The sequence below is a fragment of the Stegostoma tigrinum genome, chromosome 40 (genome assembly GCF_030684315.1).
Source record: "Stegostoma tigrinum isolate sSteTig4 chromosome 40, sSteTig4.hap1, whole genome shotgun sequence".
Lineage (NCBI taxonomy): Eukaryota > Metazoa > Chordata > Chondrichthyes > Orectolobiformes > Stegostomatidae > Stegostoma > Stegostoma tigrinum.
Window position 1 is genome coordinate 8,209,568 of NC_081393.1, and position 25,446 is coordinate 8,235,013.

Genomic DNA, 25,446 nt, shown 5'->3' on the forward strand with positions numbered 1-25,446 from the left:
GCAGTGTAAAGCCAGGTGAACAAATGGCAGATGGAAATCATCAAACAAACTCTTGAGATGAAATCTGTAGGAGGTAGTAACTGATATGAGGAAGGAATAGTGTGTGGGAGAGAGCTTTGGGAATGGTAATCATCAGCAGATGTGCCATCAACTTGAATACAGATGGAGCTGTTTGGGGCGAAATATAATGAAGAATGTTGAGTGGTGGTGTTCAGAAGTGATTGAAGGCAGATGAACAGTTTGAGCTCTCTGAAACTGACAAGTAATGAATCAAGTCGTTCTAGTGGCATATTGCAACAGTAATGTATTAGTGTAGAATGACCAGCCTAAAACAAACAAGCCTGCTTCTGTGATTGTGTTCGTCACTGAGGCTAATGGTTAAATTTGCTCTGAGCGCATGGGCATATCTTGCTCATTTCACAACAACTAACTGTTGCTTTTAACCCAACTTCTGAAGTGTTGTATGATAGGATTTTTGCAATTACTGATTCTAGTGACGATCAACAGAATGTAGTTGAAAGGAGTGCTTATGGTACGTATGCTTGAGGTCAAAGGGACCTAACAGAGTGGCTTTAGTTGACTGAGTACAAAGAAGAGTCGGATGTGATGGTAAGTTCAAATTTCACTCTTGAGGATGACCAGGGATAGCGAAACTTTCCAAGGCATTTTGTTTCCACAGATTTGTAAGCATTTGTGAAATGGCAGTAATCATGCTGTTTATTTGCTTTAGTAGGAGGTTGCCTACCTGGATTTTCCAGGTAAGTATCTGTAAAGGTTTTAAGGATGCAAAACCCCAAACGATCTAGCACAAAAATGTGAGAGCTGCATTGACTACCATTGTCCACCTTGGCAAACCATATGCCAAAGTGGCAGTACATTGAACATGGTTCAGGCAAAAGGATAGTTGCTAATGTTGCCAATTTGACATCTGGCCACTGGACAAATAACTTTAGAACTGAGTATAATCTAATGAGACAGGTTTGTGAGCAAGACGGGCAGTCAGTTCTAAACTAACAAAAAAAAACAGCATTTGCAGTTGCTTGAGGGAATTTCATATGTCCTGTTTCCATTCTGGGAGTTTGGAGACGACGAGTAAGAAAGGGTTTAGAATGGTTTAATTTTTAAAGAGAAATACTGACACCAATTCATGCTCTGTCATTTGGCTTTGTTCTGGTTTTCCGTGAAGTGGACTGTTTCCATTGTAGTCATCAATTAAGTTACAGCTTAAGTAAGCTCTTTGGACACAGTACCCATTAAACATTGTTTCAAACAAAAAGTGGGATTACCTGGGAAAGCCAAAATTTGTTATTGTCTTGAACACTGCCAAGCAAGGATTTAGACATTCGAAACAGAGTAAATTTCTCTTCACACGTTGCCAAGAGTGGTCTTTACCCTATCCCTCGGGTGAAATTTTCAGGAGCCCTTTGGTGTACAGCATAGTTACATGCAAGCGGCATCCGTTCCTGTGGTTTTGAACTGAAGCTGGAGATGATTTGGATGTAGTTTTGTTGGCCCCTATTGGCAACTAAATTGAACAAACAGCAGGTGATAAATAGAAGGCTGCCATTGACCACTCCAAGGGTTGGAGCGGAGCAACAGAGGCCATTGTCCACCCCACTGCTGTACCCACTCTCTTAATGATAGTAACTTACTCTTTGAATTTGATTCCAAACTAAAAGCTTAATGACTAAAAGCTTGCTGTACTTTCATTTCTAAATGTTCACTTACCATTTCGTACATGATTGATTAACGAGGTAGATATTCAAACAAAATATGGTTCCTTAGTGTATGCCAAGTAGACTGAAATCTTGATTTCCAGCATGGGTTCCTCATGTAGCTCCTCATCTGAACCTCCACTGTGACAGGGCCAAATGGCTTCCTACTACACTGCTATATCTGTACGTGTTCTCTTAAGCATTGCATCTTAATTCCATTTGCTAACAGGAGATAGAAGCCAGTGATGGTCAGATCACCTGCAGTTCTTCAGCTTGGTTAAGAGTGGTGTTTGAAGAGAAATATCTGTGATCTTCCTTGACACTGAGTTTAGCACTTTCATCTGCGTTTTAGATGGTATATAACAACTGTACTACTAAATAATGGCACTGTGTATGTGGGAAGTTCAGCCCAGCCATTTGTATTCCAACTGTCCTTTGAAATAGTTATAGTGTTGCCCAACCAAATGCAATGCAGCATTTCCACAGCTTGCACGTTTAATGATAAGATGACTTGGCTGCTAGTTACTCACTGTCCTGTTCTGCTTGACAGCGAAGTCTTGGGCTTTTCTACAATTCAGGAGGTGGATTCTTCACCACATTGATGCAAGTGCTTTAGCTTCATGTCTGGGACCAGGAATGGTCTGTTATCTCACTGGTTGGAAGCCGTTCTGATGCCCTCTTTCATGACATTGGACAACTGTGATTTGAAACTGAATCTGGCATATGTGGATCCTGTTTTTGTTTCAGGTTCAGTGAGGTGGCCTCTCATTGAAACACAAGCATGCCATGTAGGAGATAGTTTTAAAAACGAAATTGCATCACAGTAAATCATAAAATACTGTTTGACAAGTATCAAACTGTCCAGAAGAGCACCTTGTACTGTAGTTAGCCAGAAAAATTTTAAATCAAAAACCTTGATGGCTTCCCTTAGACTGCAATTTCTTGTGTGGAAAAACTGATGGTGTCATCCTACAGCTATTCTGCCCATGATTTCAAACTAAAACTAAGCTTTTGAGGGTTTTTGCCAAACCTGGCTGCTGGGGGAACTACTAGTCCTCTCCCTTTCACAGGAGCAAGGTCGCACATGAAAGTGTCTTCAGAACTGCCCAAAACATTGTGTTTGTTGAAGTGATGATTATTTCCCTGAAACTTAAACATTTCTTGAGTGTTTTTAACACAAATGCTGAAGCCCAAATATTTATGAAACTAGCCCCTTCAAAATGTTTGGAAAAGAAATCCATTTGCCTGCATAAAGTTAGTAATTCCTGTAAATCTTCACACCATCCCATCATAATGTCATTACCAAAAGTTAATATATTGGGGAATATCACATTGTCAGAAAGATGACAAGTTATTTCTGCCATCTAATCAGCACTTTGGGAAATGTCTGTTTGTAACTCCGTTTGTATCTGAGGTTGTGCCTCTGTCATGCCTGTCGTAGCTAGGTTTTTGATAGTTCTAAGATAAAGTCATCCCTGATTACAGGGCTAGGTACATTTGCGTAAGCCAGAGAAGGAAATAACTGTCATCCCACAGACGAGCTTGATGCTTGTGATTTTCATCTCCTGTAGTTGAATAGTCTTATCACTGACTGTCATAAGTATCTACGTGAATGGCTTTTACATGTGTCCTCCCTTTGTAAGAAGATCGTCAGATGGTGATTGGTCAGTGCAAGTTAGTTTCTATACTTCATGTTTGAACAGGCAACAGTGGAATATTAGCTTCCATGCCCAACTTAAAAGTCTGCGGATTGTTGACATGTGTTTGAGTTATAATTTCCCAGAGGCTGGAGTGCTACCCCCTCCGAGGGGACTCCTTTGTCTTGTAGTCAATGCTGTGCGTTGCTACTGATGTCCCACACGTGAGCACTGGAATTCAAATGTCACATGTTTTGGGTATCGCCTGTTCGAGGCAACAGCAACCATTTGTTCAGCTCAGTTGGAAGGTTTTGTTACTGAGCAAATTGGTCAGCATTCCTTTTGTCTTCAGAGAGCTGGCATCCATGATTGTTGGTTTGTTTTTGTTCTTACTTTTTTTTTGTCTTTGCGCAAATTTGTACACCAGGAACCTGGATAAGGAATCAAGGGATTAAATGTTGTGATGAAGTTTGGTGAAATTGAGTGCAAAGTGTCTTGTATGGAATGTTGGCAGAGACTGGCTAGGGCAGATGACCTCTTTTTGTGCTGCCCATGGTGTTATTTTGACAACACTTGGCAGTATGCTACCCAAAATCTACAGTTCACCTATGAAATTGTCGGTGCCAGGTTTCAAAGTGAAGGAATTCTCAACATGGTTTCGACCTGTGCCTCTATTCTACCCATTTTCCTTTTTGGCATTGGCATTGAGACTTGTTGGTTGAATCCTCATGCGTTGGCCCTGCCCCAGTGCGGTTTTCAGCTGAGATACTAATTGTAGGTCTTGGCTCTTCACGGTCAGAGATCATTGACTAGCTGGCAGTCATCCTGGGCCTTAACTCAGTGTGAAATTGTGGATGGTATGGAGTGGGTATTTCCTCAAGTGCACTGAGGATAATCAAGTCGAAGATTTATCTTCACATCCCTTTTTCAATGTCTGGCCGTTGCAAAGCAGGTTTCAGCCAAGGCGGTTGCCACCTGTAGATGTTAAAATGTACAACAGTTGACAGCTATGCAGCAATCATTTTCAGATCTGAGGAATTGCTTATCAATACTCGAGTTTTTGCAAATCAACTGTGTGGATGGACGTACGTTAGCAGAAGCGGGACAGAGGCTGGAATTTGACTAAATATTATTTACTACCCTGTGAAATCTGCCCAACGTTGTGGAAACAAATGAGTGTGATGGAATACTCCTATTTGTCTGGATAGGTCTCGCTCCACCAGTCAAGAAACTTGACACGAATTAGGTCAAAGCAGCATACTTGATTCGGCATGACATCCCCAAACATTGACTCTATCTACCAGTGGCATTCAGTATCAACAGGGTGTACTATCTATAGATGCATTGTAGGAATGCCCCAAAGATCCTCAGACAACAGCTTCCAAATGCATGACTATTCCAATGTAGAAGCACAAAGGCAGCAGATACATGGAAATACCACCCCCTGCAAGCCATCCTCAAAGTCATTCGCCATCCTGACTTGGAAATAAGTTGCCTTTTCTTCACTGTCACTGGGTTAAAGTCCTGGAATTCCACGATCTAGACTTGGTTGAATAAGTACAAAGCACTTGCGAAGCGCAAAGCAACCCAAGGGAAAAACAAACTTTTTTTTGTTTCAACGTGGACTACACCTAGGTTCCCTTGATCTTTTGCTCAGTGAACCGTCTGCATAACTGTTAAGTCCCATCTACCAAACCGATCATTGTCTGCCACCTGAATAGATAGGAACACGTGCACTTGCAACATCCTCTCCAAACCTTGGCTTTGAACTACATTGCCACTGGTCCCAACTCAAAATACATGTCTTCCCATCACCAACCATGGTTCTATTATGATGCAGTGGTTCATGAGGTGCTGAAAGTGATTTTAATGTACGTTGAAGTAAACGTTCCTCTGAAGGGAGAGCTACCAACTGATGACTGTTCAGAAATATTGCAGATATTTCTCAATAGCCCAGCTTGTTCCCTCCCCTCACTGCATCCCAAAGCCAGCCCAGCTTGTCTCTGCCTCCCTAACCTGTTCTTCCTTTCACCTATCCCCTCCTCCCACCTCAGGCCGCACCTCCATTTCCTACCTACTAACCTCATCCTACCCCCTTGACCTGTCCATCCTCCCTGGACTGACCTATCCCCTCCTTACCTCCCCACCTATACTCTCCTCTCCACCTATCTTCTTTTCTCCATCTTCGGTCCGCCTCCCCCTCTCTCCCTATTTATTCCAGTTCCCTCTCCCCATCCCCCTCTCTGATGAAGGGTCTAGGCCCGAAACATCAGTTTTTGTGCTCCTGCGATGCTGCTTGGCCTGCTGTGTTCATCCAGCTTCACACTTTGTTACCATGTTCTCATTTGATGTTGGTTTGCACTGTCAAATGATCACATTCGTGTTTAAAGAATACTCATGTTGGTCTTGCAGAATCTAAGTTGGTGCATGCATTGCTGACTGTGTTCACTGCTGATGAAAAGTTCCTGAGTTCCAGCAATTTCTTTGCACCGAAAGTGTCTGTCAGCCACACAGCAGTCAAAAGTTTGTGCTTGGCCTGGCAAAAGGATCCTCAAGCTTGTGGTAGGGAAGGGGAAACAGCCAAGATCTCAATATTGTGTGACAATGCAGCTAGATGTGCTCAGACGTTGTGTGTTTGTGCTCTTGGACCAGATTAGCATTTAATCAGATTATGGGGTATTTCATGGAAACAGTTCAGTTGTTCTTCCTTGGGTTCTTATGTGTAATCAGGATGTTTGCTGTCATTTGTGTTGTGTATAATTTTGATGACCAACTGTTTGTTTAACATTTTACATGTTTTTACGAAGTGTATGTGTAATAAGATCTTGTCTGCATTCACTGGAGTTTCAAAGGCTTAATGTCAAGGGAACCCAGGGATATAAGCCTTGAGGAAATGAGCTGTGGGTTAGCCTACGCTCTGATTAATCTGCAAGATATCCCAATCTGTTACGGTTGCAGGCAACGTATTCTGATGGTGGTTAGCAGGTCATTGATCCTCCCCCTTGGATTCCAACAAGGGAAAGTTGTCTTTTTCTCTCCAAACCTTAGCTTATATAAACCTCTAACCAAAAGCAAATGAAGCCCTATCTTAAAAGGAGAAAATTTGTACTGAACTCAGGGGACCCTGGTCAAGTTTCACGAACTAGTTAATGAGAGAGATAGGGCTAGATTGTGACACACAATGAAGCAAACAATTCGGGTTCAGTTACTGCCCCAGCTGTTACCAAAAGGAAGGTTTGAGTTATAAGGAGAGGCTGGACAGGCTGTGACTTCTTTTCTTTTCACTGGAGCTTCGGTGGTTGAGAGGCGACCTGATAGAAGTGTATAAAATAATGAAGGGTATATGTACTTATCATTTCCCTAGGACAGGAAATTTCAAGACTAGGGGACACGTTTTAAAGGTGAGAGGAGAGAAAATTTACAAAAGACATCGGAGGCAAACTTTACACAGTATGGTTCGTGTGTGGAATAAACTTAATGAGGAAGTGGTGGATGTAGGCACAATTACAATTTTGAACAGACATTTAGGATAAGTACGTGAATAGGAAGGGTTTGGAGGGATCTGGGCCAGGAGCAGGCAGGTGGGACTGCTTAGTTTAGGATGATGTTCGGCATGGACTGGTTGGACTAAAGGGTCTGTTTCTGTTCTCTGTGACTCTGACTCTGTGAGAAGGTTACCATTTCTCAAACTCTGACTTGCCTGAGAAATGCTGTCATTTGGGTTCAGTTATCTGTTGTCCTGTCTGAATAGTCCTGATGTGTTAAACTCCTGACGAGTTGACCTTTTACTCCCATGATGCAGATTTAGCTGTGTGATTTGTCCAGAAGAACAAAAGGAAAAGAAAGAGTTACTGTCTTTGCCTGACCTTTACAAAGTGCGTTTACACCCACTGCAGCACTGGTACCTGTTGTCTCACTGCTACACTGAGTAAGACACTCGGCTGACCTGCAATACTGTGAAGGAGGTCTGAAAGAGTGACTGTCAGATCCATTAATGTAGTTTTGAAAGAGGGTATTTGAAGTTCCGATTATTGAGCAGCCATGAACCCGGCTGAAATACTGGATAAAAATGAAAGACTTCAGACAACACAGATTTATTTCAGGTTAGAACTGAAAGTTATATTCCATAATGAAGGCTTTTCATGATTAATTTACTTAGACAGAGTTTGGTTAGATAATGACTAAGTGTGAAAAAGTTACATCTTGTTCATCAATCGGAATATAATTGTTGCTGCTGGTTTTCAACAAATATTAGCAGCATCAACCAAAAGACCAGATGCAGGTTTCTAGTACTTGGGTCCTGCTGGAATGAGATGCTGCCTGAACTTGAGATTTGATGGATTGTACTTCAGAATGCAGTGCACCTTGGCAGATAGTTTGTTTTTGTTCCAATGGCAGAGATTTTCCTTGCAACTCCTGTGACTCTGGGAAATTATGTCAAGCTAAGTTAGATTAATGGACATGGTAGACCCTAAATGATGGGTAAGAGGTGTTGGGAATAAGAGTTGAAATGAGGTGTTGAATTGATAATGGTTTTGAGCCTAGTATTTTCTGCCTGGCCCCCCTTGTGTGCTATTGCTGGCTTTGCAGAGTGAACAGGTATGAAAATATTGATATTGCCGTTCACATGAAAAGATATGCAAGAAGTGGGTTCAAGGAACAGTGTTTCAAAACCTAGCGATTTCAAATAAACCTGTTAGAGTATAATCTGTGACTTCTGACCTTGTCCACAAAATAAGGGTAAAGGAGAAACAGTTCAAAAAGGAACTAGGTTTTTCCAGTTAGGAAGTTGTCATTATATCATCGCCTCATTTTTGCTTAGAACTGTCACTTCACCCAGAATTATTCACAGCATCCAAGATGCTGTTTTTTAGCAGGTCACCTGCTGCGAACTTTATCTAAATAGCCTCATGCTTTTGAGGGCAGTGCACAATCGATTACTACTTGGCCAAAAGATGGTGTGCGTTTTGTGAAAATACAAACACGAAACGATGGATATACTTGTCAGGTAACAGTTGGAAATGGGAAATCAGTTTATTTTTCAAGTCAAGAATGTTGCCTGTTTTTCACCCAAAGCTACTCTCTGATCCAATTTGAGGAGGTAGGTCAGGCAGTTCATGCTTGACATTGTTTATGCACTGTAGTCACATTTCATATTAAACACTAAACTGACAGTGTGAGTGCTTTTAATGTTTCCCAGCCCCTTGACCCTTCTTGGAAACATAAGCAACCTGATATCACTTATTGGCTGGAATGCTAAGACACAAAGTGAAATCTGAGGTCAGGCACAAATCTGACTGCCTGCACTCTTGTTGCCTCATGAGTATGAAACTTTGTGCTGCTGACTTAGTGTCAGACTTAACATTGATTTTTTTTTCAATTTAATCTATTTTTTTAAACAATGTGTTCACCTTGGGAGCAGATGGGATTTAAACCTGGGTGCTTCAGTCCAAGGGTAGGGATGGCACCACCGTGCCTCAAGAGAGCCCTTACCTTGCAATAGTATCCGAAGTGTAATATGTACATGTTACCAAGTAATTCCAGGCTGTCTGCATTTCAACGGACTCCGTGTCCAACTTTATCTCCTACTTCGATGTTGAAACTTCCTGCTCAGGAACAACAGTTGGAGCAGGAGCAGGAGGAAGCCAGTCAGCCCTTACAGCATGCTCTGCCATTCATTACGATCATGGCTGATCGTCCACTCAATAGCCTAATCCTGTTTTCTCCCTATAACCTTTGATCCCATTTGCCCAAGTGCTGTATCTGGTTGCCTCTTTTATATACATTAAATGTTTTACAGTTAACTACTTCCTGTGGTGATGAAGTCCACATGATCACCACTGTTTGGGTGACGAAATGTCACCTCAGCTCCGTCCTAAATGGTCTGTCATGGCTCCTCAGAATGTGACCTCTGATTCTGGACACACCCACCATCCACCCTGTCCCGTTCTGTTAGAATTGTATAAGTCTCTACGAAATTCCCTCTCATTTGTCTGAACTCCAGTGAAAACAATCCTAACCTGGCCAATCTCTCCTTATGTGTCAGTCCTGCTATCCCTGAAATGAGCCAAGTAAACCTTTGTTGCATTCCCTTGACTTCAGAAAAGGAGACCAAAACTGCACACAGTATTCTAGGTGTGGCCTCAGTACGGCCCTGTAAAACTGCAACAACACATCCCGGCTCCTGAACTCCGAAACATCTCACTATGAAGGCCACATCTGGAGTATTGTGTCCAGTTCTGGTCACCTCATTAAAGGAAAGATGTGGAAGTGTTGGAAAAGGTACAGAGGAGATTTACCAGGATGTTGCCTGGAATGGAGGGAAGGTTGTACGAGGAAAGGTTAAGAGAGCTAGGGCTTTTCTCTTTAGAATGATGAAGGATGAGCGGTGACTTGATAGAGGTATACAAAATGATCAGAGGTGTAGTTGGAATAGACAGCCAGAGACTTTTTCCTAGGGTGGAGGTAGCTATTTAAAGAGGGCATAATTTTAACGTGAGTGGAGGTAGATATAGGGGAGTTGAGAAAAAAAAATGAGCGTCATATATAGACCCCCAAAATGCTGTGGTGATTTTGGGAATGGCATTGAACAAAAAATTAGAAACGCATGGGATTAGGGAATATTGGTGACCATTAGTGATTTTAATCACAGATTGATTAATGCCAGACAGGAGGAATTTCTGGAGGGGATACAGGATGGTTTTCTTGGCCAATATGTGGACGGATCAACTAGAGAGCAATGGGAATAATTATTGACTCACAATTTTGGGCATATGTTGGGTGAACCACCTTTAACATGATTTGCAACAGTTTGTTTAACTATCCTTGTGTTTTTCATGTTGGAAACTGGGTGTAATTCCTTCTGAGACTTGAATTTTTGATGTGTGCTTTTTGGGCTCCTTGGGGAGCAGGATCAGAGTGCCAGCTCTCTACGAGCTCCTGGGCTTTATGTTGTCATTGAGTTGAACTGAAATGGTTCCACAGTCTTTCTCTAGTGTGTTCAGGTTCTGAATCATGGTGTATCGAAGCTGTTAGGAGAAATCAAACTGCTACACATATACTTGCACACCACTGTTTTAAGCACTTTCCCATTCCATCTGCTTAAATCTTCAGCAAGACTGCGTTTTTTTGATAACATATTGTTCACACTCCTTGTTCTTGACAGGCTTGTCACATGTAGAGGTATGGCTTCCTTGCAGTGTTGGACGTTGCAATGGATCTTTTGTTCCTCTGTGAGCATGGCGAATGCCAGTCACAGCTGCCTTTTTTGGCAAGGGAGGGCATCTGCAGGATTGCTACAGGTGACTAGTAGAAGCACACTTAGTGATAGGAATCAAAGCATAGAGCTGAAAAATGTGATTTGCTGTATCACGTGCTTACGCTATTGAGGGCAAGATTTCTGCAGGAAGCTAGGGATAATGGTGGTGGTATGAAATGCTTGTCTATTGCTCGGCTTTACTTGGAGAAGCACTTGGATGTAATTGTACATTGTCATTATCCATTGTGGTCTGCAGCATTTGGGCTCAGCACTAACTGGTACAGAGATATCACTTGTTCACATGAGAATCACTGAATGCAACTGTCTGGGATTTGCAGCATACAGTTATTTGATTTAGGTCAATCAGGGCATGCTGAAGCCAATGCTGAATGCAAGAATTCTTCCTTTGATACTAAAAAGCACATCCTCCTTTGTCACCATTGCTTGTGGTGATAGTTGAGTAGCTGCTTATAAGGAGACTATTTTGCTCAACAGTCGTTAAGAAGTTGCATGTATGTTTTGTGGATCAGTGAGAAGTCAGCATCTGAGGTGTTTGGAGGTATGGCTGGGTGACAGATGTCTGTTAATGTTCCAGCGTCAGGGTTTAGTGCCCACAGTGGGTATATTGTAGTTTGAGTGCAGATTTGAAGTTTTGGTATGCCGAAGGGAGAAATAGGGCTTTGGTGTTGTTTCAGAATGACAATGCGTTGATTTCAGCTGCATCTTGACTTGACAGCTCAATGTTACCAGCAGCTAATGATGTTCTTTGTTGTAGCTCTAAAGGAGGTGAAACGCTTCTCCAAACCCAATGTCTACAATTACACCACCCTGCGACTAGATGAAGATGAACAGATTCTGTATGTTGGTGCCAGAGAGGCAGTCTTTGCACTTTTAGTGCATGACGTGACCAAGGAGGTGAAAGAAACGGTAAGGAATGTTTTAATTTAACACAACCTGTTTCAGAAATTAATGTGTTGGGCAGTGATTTCACAGCCCCTCACCAAAAAGACCCATCTTCACAGATTAGCCTTGGTGTTGCTGGCATGTTCATAGAAAAGTTACAAATAACCCTTAAGCTTGATGTCTTCAAGGCAGTTTACGTAATTTTTGACAGCAACTCTTCAGACACTGATCTCTGCAAGCTGTATTAACTGTGCAATCCTGGATGATGGTTTACTTAATTGACTTGGTGAAAATGTTAGTGACATCAAGTGATATTTGTTACAGTCGGCCAACAAAGATTGGCTGAAGTGAACAGTGATTTTTGATCTGAGGGCAGAACGGACTGTATGACAGGATAAATTTACTACTTGTTGCTGTGCCATCCAGTAAAGGGCCGAGTAGTCTTGTCTCCTCCTACCCTGCCTGGTATGGTCACGTAATGACCCTCTGGGACAATTGGTATACTTAAAAGTAGTGATATTACTGCAGACTGTCTGTGGTCATATCCTGTTGGTCGTCATTTCGCTCTGTACAAATTTAGTTTTAAAATGGTGGTCAATTTGTTTAGGGATTAATAGCACAGATGTGCTAAACTTAGCATTTGACCTGCAGATACTTAATTCATACATTTTAATGATGACTGTTAATTCAAGTAAATGACTACAATTGGCAAAGCCAAAACATTCAGTTGTGCTCTGTCCAGTGTTACAGATATTTGTGTGCATCCCTGGTCTTCTCAACAGCAACAGTGAGAGTGAGCACAATGATGGATACTTTCTGTGACATGGCTTATTGAGCTACCAAACGATACCCTAGAAGAAAGGGTGATGAGCCAAACTGACTGACTGGTTGTCTGGAATGTTCCTCCCCTGTAAAGTTTTGACTGGTGGGTAAGGAAATGGAGAATAGGCTTGTCGAGGACACCAGTATGCTTATATTCAATACAGCCAAAATGCCATTTAAGATGTGCTAAAAGCCTGCTGGAAGCAAACTGTCCAAACCGTGAGCTGTGTTGTGGCTTCCCAAAGAGGCTTTGAGCAAGAAGCTAGGATTTATTCTTCCAACCCTCGCAGCATTCCTGAGCTAGGGACAAACTAGGGCCCCTTAAAGATCAGTGAAAATGTGTTCGTGTTCTGGAGGGATTGGTGCTGGGCCCACTGTTGTTTGTCATGTACGTAAACAATCCAGATGAGAATATATGACGCCTGGTTAGTATGTTCATGGCTGATACCAAATTAGGTGGTACACTGGACACTGAAGAGCATTACCTCAGTACAGTGGCACTTTCACTCAAATGGGCAAATAGGCTGAGGAGCGTCAGATGGCATTTAATTTAGATACACGTGAAGTGTTGCATTTCAGAAAGGCAAACAAGGGCAGACTTAGACACTGGTAAGGCCCTGGAGATTGTTGTTAAACAGAGACACCTAGAGGTCCACGTGCATAGTATTCTGGAATAGGCATCACCAGGTACATAGGATGATGAACAAGGCATTGGCACTCTGACCTTCATAGGTCGGAGCTTTGAGTACCTGAGTTCAGACATCATTTTGTGACTACAGGATGTTGGTGAGGCTGCTGTTGGAGGACTACGTACTGTTCTGGTCACCCTTCAACAGGAGTCTTGACAAATTGCAAGGTGTGCCTAAAACATTTTCAAGGATGTTATGGAGAGTAGGAGAGGCTGGATAGGTTGCGGCTACTTTTCTCTTGGAATGTAGGAGTTTGAGGGGTAATCTTAGAGTTTTGTAAAATCATGAAGAGTATACATAAGGTGAAATGTCAATTTGGCTCATCACCCTTTCCTCTGGGGTATCGTTTGGTAGCTCCCACAGTAGGGGAGTCCAAAACCAGAGGGCATCTGTTTAAAGTGAGATAGGAAAGATTTAAAAGGAACATGACGGGTAGTTTTTACCCAGACCGTGGTATTTAAATGGAATAAATGCTGAAGATCGCATGTCAGTGCAGGTACAGTTTTGAATAGGTAGGCGAATAGCCAAGGTTTAAAGAGATATGGTCCACATACTGGCAAACGAGATGTGTTTAATTTGGGATACCTGGATGGCATAGATGAGTTGGACTGAAGGGTGTTTCAATGCTGTATTACTGTGACTCTTTGACTCTGACAGTGTTCTGAGTGCACCCTGCAGAATAAAGTTCTTATGTAACCTGTTATGTTTACCTGCCATGATTACTGAATAGGATGCAAGTGTTTGTGAAGACAAGTGCTGGTGTCAAATTGCAGCTAAATCCAGCTCTTGCATCCCCATTGCTTGCTCATTTTCTTGTCTTATAAATAAACGCCTAATTACCATGTATAATTTTAGTGACTTCGGCTCAAATTCCAGGGCACTGTCGGATGAATGGTATTGTTCTGCTCAGTGACACATGGGGTTATAACTCTGGGTCAATCTGTACAGCTTCCCTGAGTTTGAAGGTGTCATATGTTTGTTCCAGGTTTTTGTTACCTGGAAGTGTTTCAGCGATTGCACCCAAGTGTATTAGTGCCTCATTCGGAATGTTAGACATGCTGCACTTCACTCTAATTTAAACGAGCACCTATGAGTCCAACAAGCTGAGAGCATGCTGTCCGCCTCTGTTTTCCACAGGCTAAACCAGCCATGTAAAAGCCAAACTAGTCAGCCACATTGAGTTAAACAAACAATTAATGCATTTTACAATACGGCATGAGTTTGTGTAACGTTGCATTCAGCACCATCTCCCCACGGGAGCATTAGCTGGATGAAAAACTTTGTAGCTCATGATGTGCTGACTCAGTATGACCCCTGGTCCATGCTCAAATTCATTTTTGTGCGATGAAATCTTTTCAAAAAGCTGACCAGCTGTTCCGTATTTGCTGGATGTCAGTGTGACAGGATGGATCTCCATCTCTGCCCGAGTTCCATGTTCACAATGTGAAACAGGCCAGAAACTTAACCTGCAAGTTTGGGATGTGAATCTGTCACTGAGTCCTGACAATTCATTTGGAAATTGGACAACAGATGTTAGCTGAATCCCATTCAAAGCACACACAGCAATTCATCTTTCCTCTGATTTTGTATGAATACGCTTTACTGAAGGTCTGTAGTTAAATTAAACACATCTCCCAAAATGTTTTCAAAGGAGTGGACGGACATTGCCAAAATAAGCATTGGATAATGTGAGTTGGCAAAGGATTCAATTGCAGTACATTTGATTAGTTGTCCCTTGTCATGCACTTCAAAAGAAAATCACCACCCCTGCACCTGACCACTCTCTCTTCTACCTCAACTGCTTGCAGGTCCCATGAACAGGATATTCTGTTACCAAAGTTACAGGACACCTTTGTTCCTATTGAAAATGGTTCATGCTTAGTATGCTATTTTCTGTCATTTTCTGTAAGTAGTCGTAACAGATTGCCCAGCATGATTGCTTTTCTTCGGTCATCCATAAACTCTTAAACTACCTGTGACATTGAGGCTGAGGCAGCCAAATTGTAGACATGGCCAACTGAATAATTTTTCTATGCTCGGAATTTGAGTGATTTACTTTCTTGAACAGGAAATGGCAGCTGTAATTGAAAGGAACTGGTGTCTGTTATGGCAGGATAATACCATGGTCTTTGGTACACCTGTTGATGACAGGAAACAAAGTGTGCCTTTTTTTTTCCATTGGCTTTCTTCCAGTGCCACTTGCTAGATGTTCACAATTACCAAAAGTCCATCAAGAATTGCGTTCTTGCCAAGGTTTTGTCATTTTGACAGGCAACCATAGTACATAATCTCCAGCTTTGCTACTGAGGAGCACAATGGGGGTTCTTTTCACTGCAACTCATTATATACTAACTAAGTCTTAGTGACATGGTCAGTGTTAAGTTGTGCAGCCATCAGTATCTTGTGGCAAAGCTGAGATGTGTTTTGCATTGCTCCATGTTGCTTCATCACACTTTCAAAAACCTTAGCCCTGTAGAACACTTGTCCTTTTATGAGTCTTCTCTATGTGTGCACTGGTTGTCTCAGTTAAAATTTGGATGTTTAGCTTCAGGATGTGGTTTGAATTCAGGTCATGAAGGGGACCCCTTAGGGCCGTCTTGCACATCAATATTGGAGCTGATACTTAAGTTTTAACTCTGGACACAGTGGGAGAGAGTAATGCAATCAACAAACGTAGAATTAGACCCCAAATGCCAACTGTACAGATCAAAACTGGAAATGACACTACGCACCATAACAGACTGGACTGTATAAATTGCAAATGGAGGAGAATAGCATCACCTCATGAGAGGCTCCACTGATCATATCTTCTAACATGGTGACAAAACATCTGAACGAGAACAGGCCAACTCAGCGAGGAAGTCAACAACCTCACGAGAGAGTGAACTCTGAAGTGGACATGTCTAAGCTGTTAAATGCCCCATGTGGGATAACACCAAGCCATAGGTCAGCTAGGCTGAGAGTTAGCAACAAACCTATCATTTGCCTTTCGAGCCAACTCTGCATTGGGCCTATCATTCTTGGTCCAGCCATTTTTCTTAGCTCCATATTACTTCATACTCCCCTGTGATAAAATCTGGGTTATGTTTCATGTGCTGTGGGCAGTCTTTGTCTGAAGAATGGTTCATAGCACTCTGACTGAATGGCTTAGCTCATTGTTGCCTAGGTTTCAGCTCCACACTCCACAGATCTTTATAATAGCAATAGAATTTTTTTTGTTGAAAGCCTCATGGTGATACAGTGTGGAAACAGAGCCCTCAATCCAACTTGTCCATGCTGACCAGCTTTCTTCAAATGAGTTGGTCGCATTGATTTGCATTTGGCCCATATCCCTCAATACCATGCCAATTCATGTACATATCCAAATGTCTTTTAAATAAATTTAGTAATTGTACTCCCCTGTATCAGTTGCTCTGGCAGCTCGTTCCATACATGCAGTACCCTCTGTGTGAAAAAGTTGTCCCTTAGGTGCCTTTTCAATCTGTGCCCTCTTGCCTTAAACCTATGTCCATCTAGTTTTGGACTCCCCAGCATTGGGTTGAGGACCTTGGTTATTCACCTTGTCAATGCTCCTCATGATTTTAGAAATGTCTATAAGGTGACCCCTCAGCATCCTGCACTCCAGAGAAACAAGTCCCATCGGCTCTTCTGTTCTCAACATGAACAGATTACGAGGTTCATTTAAAGCAATTTTGTCTCTCATTACAGAGTTCAATTTTGTACTCCCTCCTAGGGACAAGTAAGGGATATATATGAAGTGAGCTCAGTAACGCGTGCCAGTGGAACTGTGCAGCAGATAATCACTGTTCTGGGAGAGAACATTGAGCATGGGAAAACAGACTGTATGAGGGAAAGGCCATTTATGTAATTGATTGGATTTTTAATTGCCTTGCACTTATCTTTGAGGCAGATTGTCTGGGATGCCCCAGTTGAGAAGAAAACGGAATGTGTTCAGAAGGGGAAAAATAATCAGGTATGTTGAATTGTTTTAACATGAGATGATTGGCTTATTGTTGCAGAAGCACTGTAGTCTAAGCATATTTGACCAAGGCATGAAAGTGGCAATCTAAGTCATCCTGCAAGCCCCCAGCACATGGACATAAAATAGTAGCCTTGATTGTAAACATACAAGCTGTTGCATTTTTGATGCCACCTAGGTTGTGCTGGCACTGAGCAAGTTGAGGAACACAAGTGCCATTTTTCAATTTGGAGTTGAGACATTGACATTAGTGAGCAGAGCTTAAAACCTGCCAGTGCAATGCATGAAAATAATGAGCAATCAACCGGTATCTGTCATTGCATGCCTACTATTGTAATGGACTGTCACCAAACTTGGGAGGTCTGACAGTTCGTATATGGTGGTGAGGTCGGATGGGGAGAGCTGTGGTTGTTTCATCACGATGTTGAACTGAAGTATTTATTTGTTCTCCCCTCAGACTGACTGCTTCAATTACATTCGTTTCCTGCAGAACTTCAACAGTACTCACTTGTATGTCTGTGGGACCTATGCTTTTCAGCCGAGATGCACATATATTGTAAGTACCGCTTGGATCCAAGGATACTGCCTTCGATTAGCTTTTTTTGGGAACGTTCTTGCATGAGCATTGAAAGAAGGAGCACTGTTGGACTGTTGCTATCTAATTGAGGGCTGAAGTAACATTTTTAGCCGGAATGGCTGAGGGAGATTGTGGTCCACTGTGTTACACTCCCACCCCAGAACAATCAGAAGCTCCGAGATTGAGGAATACTGATGGATTTGTCTGTCAAATAAAGAAGCATTTAGATAAATGGTAACATTTCGTTAATCTTGCAGTTGGTATCAGTTTTGTGTTTTTTTTCTACATGAACAGGTCTTGTTGGCATGTCAAGAATAATTAATAAGATCATTTTTTGGTGCAACAAGTCAATAAACAAACTAGCTTTATGGTCACTTTATGCTCAACTTGCAGGGAGGTTTTGTTCATCATTAAAATGTGCTGCTGGAGGCAGACTGCAGGTTGTAAAACCTTCAAGGAATATATTCAATATGATTGCTTCAGCAGTAAATGATCTGGGACAAAGGCTTGACATGTAGACTGGCTGGTCACAGTATTAGCAATGTAACACACAACAAATAAAAGACCAGTCAAGTGATTGCTGTGTCAGCTGTTTGAAAAGACCACCTGGTTTTTCCCATCATTCTATTCCTTTGTGGTTTACTCAAGTAGCCCAGCACTTGTTACTTGTTCTCCTTCAGTGCACATCTCGTCTTTTTGAGAAAGCTATCACAGAAGCTGTTCCCATCAGCTTTGTGACATTCATGTAAGTTGATCATCATGAGACAAATCCGCCTGTTCCTGCTACTTATGCTTCAGCCTGGTCCAGCTCTGACGATCTGAAGTAGCAGACTACGATTTCAAGCCATGTTGATGTCAGCTCTGGTGTCGATCACCCCTCTCCTCAGGGTAGCAGGATTCATTTGCTAATCTCCCACCAGGCTGACAACTGGCCCCACCTATGGTTCCTGTTATGCCCTTTGCCCAGTTTGTAAATGAATAGACATCACAGCTCTCCTGGTCTGTACAGTTGCGCAACAGGATTGGCACACACTGGTTCCATCCTCTGCAAAGTCACAAAAAGCTAGAGTTGAAGCATCGTTGCTTGGAGGTTGGAAGAAAGGGTAAGAACGTCTGCTACCGTGCGACTACTTTTTGCATTTGACAGTTAGTTGGTTGTGACAGCATTTCATGAGGAACCTCTGACCGTAAGCATCCATTTCACTAATGCAAAGTACAAGGTGTAGGTCAGAGATGTTAAGCTTTCGTGATGAGGGAGATTAAATTTGCTTAAATGCTGTATTGTCTGAATGGGGAGTAGTAAGAATCAGCTGATTATTTGCAAGTCTGAGATGGAGTGACACTAGCAAGGGACATTGATAATGGTTGAAAACTCTGAACGAGGAATGATTTGGGATGAGGTGACCATGGAAGGAAGTGATGCATTATGTAACATTCTGTCCTTCATCCTACGCTGGGTTTGTCCCAGTTCTCCCTGTTGATTGCATTAGAAATCCTTATTGCCTCTACTTTGCCCATGTTCTGCTGTGGGCATGGTTACATGGTTCCAGGTTTTAAAGTCGATTTATCTGTTGCAATCGTCTACTATACACTAGTGTTCCTCTTTCACTCTGTTTGCCTCAGTCTCTCAACTCTCTCTCTGTCAGTAGTGTCCTACTTAAGTTGTCATTTACACCATCACTTGCATTCCTGAATAATTTTCATTAACTCTTTAGCTGTTACGTGGCAGCAACATTTTTTTCCTGAAAAAAACATTGTTGGCTTTGATTTGAATGCTGCTAACCTTGGATGAAGGTTTCATCTCTGGTGTAGAACCTGTTGAAGTTTGTGTTTCTTTTCAATCATTGCATTTACATGAACAACTTGTTTCAAATTAGTGGTGTTTTTTTCAAAAAAATCCAAAATATGTTGTTAAAATTCAATTTCACAGGAAGTGCGAAATTTCACTTTAAACCAAGTGGCCATGGAGGATGGGAAAGGCAAGTGCCCTTATGACCCTGCAAAAAGTCACACTGGTCTGATTGTGGGTGAGTACATGAGGAATACAATTGAAGAAAACTTTAAAGCAAGCAGTTGCAGCTTTGTGAGCTGCATTGTTTTGCCACTGAACGTGGAGAATAAGTTTCAGATGGTTCCGGCTTTGTCTTTCTGGTTCATGTCGAGACAAACCGTTCTGTACGTGTGAAACTAATGTGTTTGAATGCCCAGCTTGTGTCTGATGCAGCACTGGAAGTTGTGTTTCGAGTTGAGACTGGAGCTTGCGCGCTGTAATAGACTTGGTGCAGAAAAACAAGGTGGTCATCGTCTGATGGACATTTGGCCATGTGGTTTCAGTTGATTGGCTGACCTGCCTTCCAATGCAAAGAGTGCGCAGGAGTTGCATTATAGTCACTTACATGGATCATGGTGACACCCAGTGTGATATTAAGCACTGCTGACAAAATTACACTTGAGCTTTGTGCTTTGTTTTGGTGGGTGGAGGTGGGAGGGCAGGGCGGCGGAGAAGAGGGGACATGTGTCTGCATCTGCCTGTCATGGGAATGGCGGGCTGGAGGTAGTAGGGAAGTTGTGATTGTGAAGGACAGAAATTGCAGATGATTGATTGTTCTGCACCCAAGGAGAAGGGAAATTTACCACTGTGCCTCTACAATATACCTCCTTTCTGCTGGTTTCCCCAAAAGTGCGATGAGATATGGGTCATAGGAATCTTTGGCTCATGAGCACTGATAGCTTGAAGACAAGATGACCACTGTCAGAATTATGCTGTGCTCCCTCAAACAATGCATCCCTGATTTGTAAAGATGGTGAGTAGCCATTTGGAGGTGATTATCATGAAACTGTTGTGTATAAATTCATTTTGGGTCTGCGACAAAGCCAACTATTTACAGAGCACACAAAACAAAGCAGGGTAGATGCCTTTAAGAGTAGACAGTATAAACAATTTGTGCTTTATGAGCGAAGTACTGTCTCCTGTTCTCCATCCCACCTCCCTTTCCCCTTGTGCAAATTGTCAAAAACCACACTGCTCATGTGCTTCAGTATCCATGACACTTGTAAGTAGCTGTCTCTCCTTGGGGAAACTCCACTGTACTCACGGAGTCATACTTGCTCTCATGTCTAAGCTAATTTCACCTGGAAGCAGGTTTTTCACCCACAGTATCAGGCAGTGATTTGGCATCACCTAAAAGTAAGTAGCAATTTCACACTATTAGCTGAATGGAAGTGGTCAACTGCTGCCTAAGTTCACATGATTGGCTCATTGACTGATTTCAATTTGAAGTCTTGATTGCAGTCCAGTAGCTGTACTCAAAGTATATGCAAATATGAGTCTGGTTGCAGAAAATGTCATGCAAAATGACTACTGTGTAGGATGTTGTCATTGCAGGGATTAGAACGATTGTGCTATCATGGCACACTAACAACAGTTCACATTCTGGTCATGGACAAAAATGACTTCAAACTGGAACCAATCTGAGTTAAAACAGTTGGCTCTGAAATGCGGCAGCAGGAACAGGGGATGCAGTTCATGGCTTCACAAATGGTCAGGCATAGTGTAGCTCCTCTCTGTATTGTGCAAAATCAGCAATGTCATTCAAATGGGGATGAAGCTCCCAGCAGGTTGGACTGGGGTGCTGGGCAGTGACGGGTAGAGCATTTGGAAAGAATGTGCATGATATCGTACATGGGAAAGATGTAGCACAGGTTATGTCACATGCTTGCAATGAAACTGGTATTTGGAAGCCAACAGACAAGTCCTGAAGGCCTAAGTGATTCATTTGGAAGATAGCAGCTTTTTGTTTTGGGTGTTCACTTTTCTTCTAATAAGAGCTTAAGTTGTCACTGGTGTGTCCAGGAAAATTTTAAGGGCAATACGTTGTTTTAAGTCAGACTGAGTGAGGGTAGTATTCCACATGCATTGTGGGTCCAATTTGTGGATATGTTAATATTGTGCAGAAGGTAGCATGGCACTTATTGAAACGAATTGTGGAAGTTTGGAATGCTGTGAGCCATGACTTGCATAGGGGTTGGATAGCAGTTGTTTGCTTTTTTTTGTCACTTGGTAGCGATCTGAGCAGCTGTACCATATTAGCTGATCAGTGCTTGCTCAGAAAAGGCATAGACAGCATTGGAGATTTTTTGCACCAAATAATGACTTGTTTTTGCAAAAAAAAGTTGACTTTGGCTTGGTAATGCTCCTTTTTGATTGCTGTCTCTGCAGATGGGGAGTTATATTCCGCAACACTGAACAACTTCCTTGGCACAGAACCAGTGATTCTGCGGAATTTGGGGCATCACTACTCAATGAAGACGGAATATCTTGCTTCCTGGCTCAATGGTAATGTCATGTCTTAATAACTTTATTACGGTTTATTTTCTTAGGAAAGATTACTGACTGTGTGGAGAATGGAATGCTGCACATGGGCATGAAATGTTGCAGTTAAGTCGCGTACACCCCAGGGGTCAGTTGTGGAATGAAAGTTTCCATGCACTGCCTCATCAAATGCTTGCTAGGTATTAGAAATTGGGTCAGATGCAGACTCAAACTTCAAGTGCCAGATACATATGTAGAGGTATAGCATACTTCATCATGGATGGCATTTGTTTAATACTTGAAGATCATTGGTTCGGGCACTGTGATTGTAGAGTCTGTTTGAGTGGAAATGGTGAGTAGTAGGGCAATGTCATGGGAGATCATGTTTTAAAGTCTCCGGAGTGATGAGAATATAGGACAAAGTATACAAGATGAAATATTATGTGCTTGTGATATACACATTGCATCAATCTTTGCAGCAAGACTGAAAATCAACATGAAAGTCAAAGGGGTTCAAGAGCTAGTGCAATGAATTTGAGATTTTTTTTTGTGAACAGGACAATTTGAGACCCAGCATCGAACAGGAAGTATTTGACTTGGTATCACACTATGATGGCGTTACTTCATGTCCTTTTTGTTGAGGGACACTAAAATGTAGCAGCCATATGTGAATTGTATGTCAGGTTAGGAAAAAAGTCTGTGCCCACGATAAGTTTTGAGTCAACTAAAGCCATATGTGGGATTGAAAGCTGAGTTGGTCACAGTGAATTGGTGCATGAGGTTGTGAGCAAAAAGAGTAGAGACAGGTGTTGTGGCCATTGCAGGGGCTGTTTCAGACCCTTGGGAAAAATTATGTTCCAATAAAAAGAAAAATTGTACACAGACAAGCCACAGCCAACAGTTCAGGAAAGCATGAAATGAAGCTTTGAAGTTGAAGAGAATCTGTGAGGATGAAGGGCAGGGTCCATGACTTTGTCAGAAGATCAAGAACGTAAGAGACGAGTCAAAGATTTATTAGGAGGAAGAAGTTCAAGTACAAGAGTGAGCTAACCAGGAACGTGATTGAATAGCAAGAGTCGGTATAGGAATTTGAAAAGGAACATTGAGTCCAGTGAGTTTAGGTCCTCTGACTGTTGATGATGGAATTAGATATGATCTGGTATCTGTAGAGAAAACATGTTTAGCATCTGCATTAAAGAGGGTACAGAGTTTTCCACTAGTTGGCTGGAATTGGGATGTGGTCAGCAAAAAGGAATTCTATACAAGTGCAATTGAGAAGCAAGGTTGTTTAAGCAGATGAATAGGATGATGAGCTGACAAGTGTCCAGGTTGAGAGAAATTTGAGGAGACTCAGTGTGGTTTTCTCCATTGTCAACCTATTCATAGTACTTGTTGGAAGGAGTAATGTGTTCTGTGTAAAAGGGAATGTGTCCTAGTCGTTGGGTATGCAGAACGCTTTTGGTTACACCTTGTATGAAGGGTCACAGCACAAAGTCAAAGCTGACTGTGTAGGGCTTTACGTAGTCCTCAAAACAAGATACTGTTTGGCGAAAACAAGATGCACACATTGTGCTTGACGGCAATGTCTTGGATGAGGCAAGTGAGGAAATATAAGCTAAATTATGAAAGGACACCAGGATAGGTCTCTCAATATGTTGTGAAGGAGACACTGCCAAGTTCCTGATGGCTTATTATGTTTATTATTTATCGTTTATTATTAATCAGTGACTAAAGGAACAAAGATTTGGCATATGAAATATTGAGAGGAAACTCAAGTTCAAATTGGTATGAAGAATAAACAGATGGTTGGTTCTAAAGTGAATAAGTGCAAGGAGATTTGGGTTTTCTGAATGATTTGCAACAAATTCAGGTGCAGTTGCAAATGCTTGCATCCATCATTACAAAATGATGTGAGCACAGAAATGACTTTATGAAGTGCAGAGGGTGACAGCACATGTCAAATACAGTGGGGTATTCTGGACTCCTCACCTGAAGATCTAAAAGCATTAGAGGGGGGACATGGGTGGGTTGTTTTCAACTTCCGATGAAAAATGGAAGGATTAGGCCATTCAGCTCCTCAAACCTGCTTAACAAACTTGGTGACTGGTCTGCTGCTGGCCTTGACTCCTCTTTGCTGCGAATATACAGCTGTTACTCGACACTCTGTCGAACATAGATCGAAATTCTTGAATAACTTCTACTCATCTAGCCTGCAGAAGCAGCTTGGGTAGATAATGTCAAGCCTTCATGATACTCTGGGAGAGGATGAACACTTGGAAAATGTGGGCTGTATTTTGTAGATCAGTTGAGCTTAATTCAACTGACATGTAGTGACTGGTGACATGACTAAAGATGTTGATTGGGTTTGACAAGATGCATATGGAAAGAATGCTGCATCTTGTGGGTTATTGCTCAAGTCAGGGATTTTGAAGATAATGTTTGTCTGTTTCTAAGTGGTTAAGTTAGTCAGAAAATATAAAATAATTTGCCAGCGGTGGATTACATGATGCATGTCAGACAATCTAAGGCTGCACATGAAATTCCAAGCATGAACAGACCAGCCATCGTGTTACTGAATAGCAGAGCAGTATTGAGGGGCTAAATGATCATTTCATGCTGTTTGAATTTGCCCCTTCCTTTTCAGTCTTGGTTCCATTGTTGCAATAGCACTCTGCTTTCTTCATTGCCTCCTTGAAAATAAAAACCACATTACCCAGTACAAGGTAATCTCATTTTGACACCCGTACTCCCACCAACTTAGAACACAAATGTGTTTTGCATTCCATCAAATATGTAGTAACTAAGGTGATGTCAGCTAAATGTAAGATGTGCCTTTGGAATTCAAGAGTGAACCTCTGCCCCATAGCAAGGTCGGGCCATTGCCCCGTAGCACAACACAAACGGTCCTCTAACAAAAACCGAAAGTACTGCAGATGCTGTACAACAGGAACTAAAACAGAAGTTTTTTGAAAAGCTGAGCAGCTCTGGCAGCATCTGTGAAGGAAAGAACAGAGTTAACATTTTGGATCCGGTGACCCTTCGTCAGAACAGTTCCGAGGAATGGTCACCAGTCCCAAAATGTTAACTCTATTCTTTCCTTCACAGATGCTGCCAGAGCTGCTGAGCTTTTTGCCAGCAACTTCTGTGTTTGTTCAAATTGTCCTCTAACAGCCTGTTTCAGCTTGAGACCATACAGTCGTGCTATCTATCCAGTATCACCCGAATGAGACGAGTAGTTGGGGTGGGATCAGGGTTGTACTGCTTGGATGTGGATGTTGTCTGAGTGTGGCAGCATTCTAAGTGCAAATCAAACATCAAGAGCAGTCAGTGATTTGAAATATAAGCAAATGTGCGGCAGTTTTGGCATGTTTCAATAGTTGAAGATGGTCTGGTGTATGCAACATCGGTCTGTAACATCCCAAAATAAGATATGTTGCCGAAGTCTGTCAGGGGCTTGTGATCTCTCTCAGAAGCAAGTCCTGTGCCAATATCTAAACAAAGAGGCTCTGCATCCCTGAGTGCAGAAGTACATGAACATCTTTCTACATCATGGG

The 25,446-nt window shown here is 42.1% G+C and overlaps 1 protein-coding gene across 4 annotated transcripts in view; it reads left to right on the forward strand.

The window, feature by feature from the left end:
• sema4c (sema domain, immunoglobulin domain (Ig), transmembrane domain (TM) and short cytoplasmic domain, (semaphorin) 4C) overlaps positions 1 to 25,446 on the forward strand; it is a 185,794-nt gene that overhangs the window by 137,756 nt on the left and 22,592 nt on the right. For all 4 annotated transcript variants that reach the window (XM_059641223.1, XM_048522715.2, XM_048522717.2 and 1 more), the window contains 5 exons: positions 11,386 to 11,537; positions 16,935 to 16,997; positions 17,461 to 17,559; positions 19,511 to 19,607; positions 21,800 to 21,916. In XM_059641223.1, coding sequence (XP_059497206.1) covers positions 11,386 to 11,537; positions 16,935 to 16,997; positions 17,461 to 17,559; positions 19,511 to 19,607; positions 21,800 to 21,916 — 528 coding nt within the window. The remainder of the gene's footprint in view (positions 1 to 11,385; positions 11,538 to 16,934; positions 16,998 to 17,460; positions 17,560 to 19,510; positions 19,608 to 21,799; positions 21,917 to 25,446) is intronic.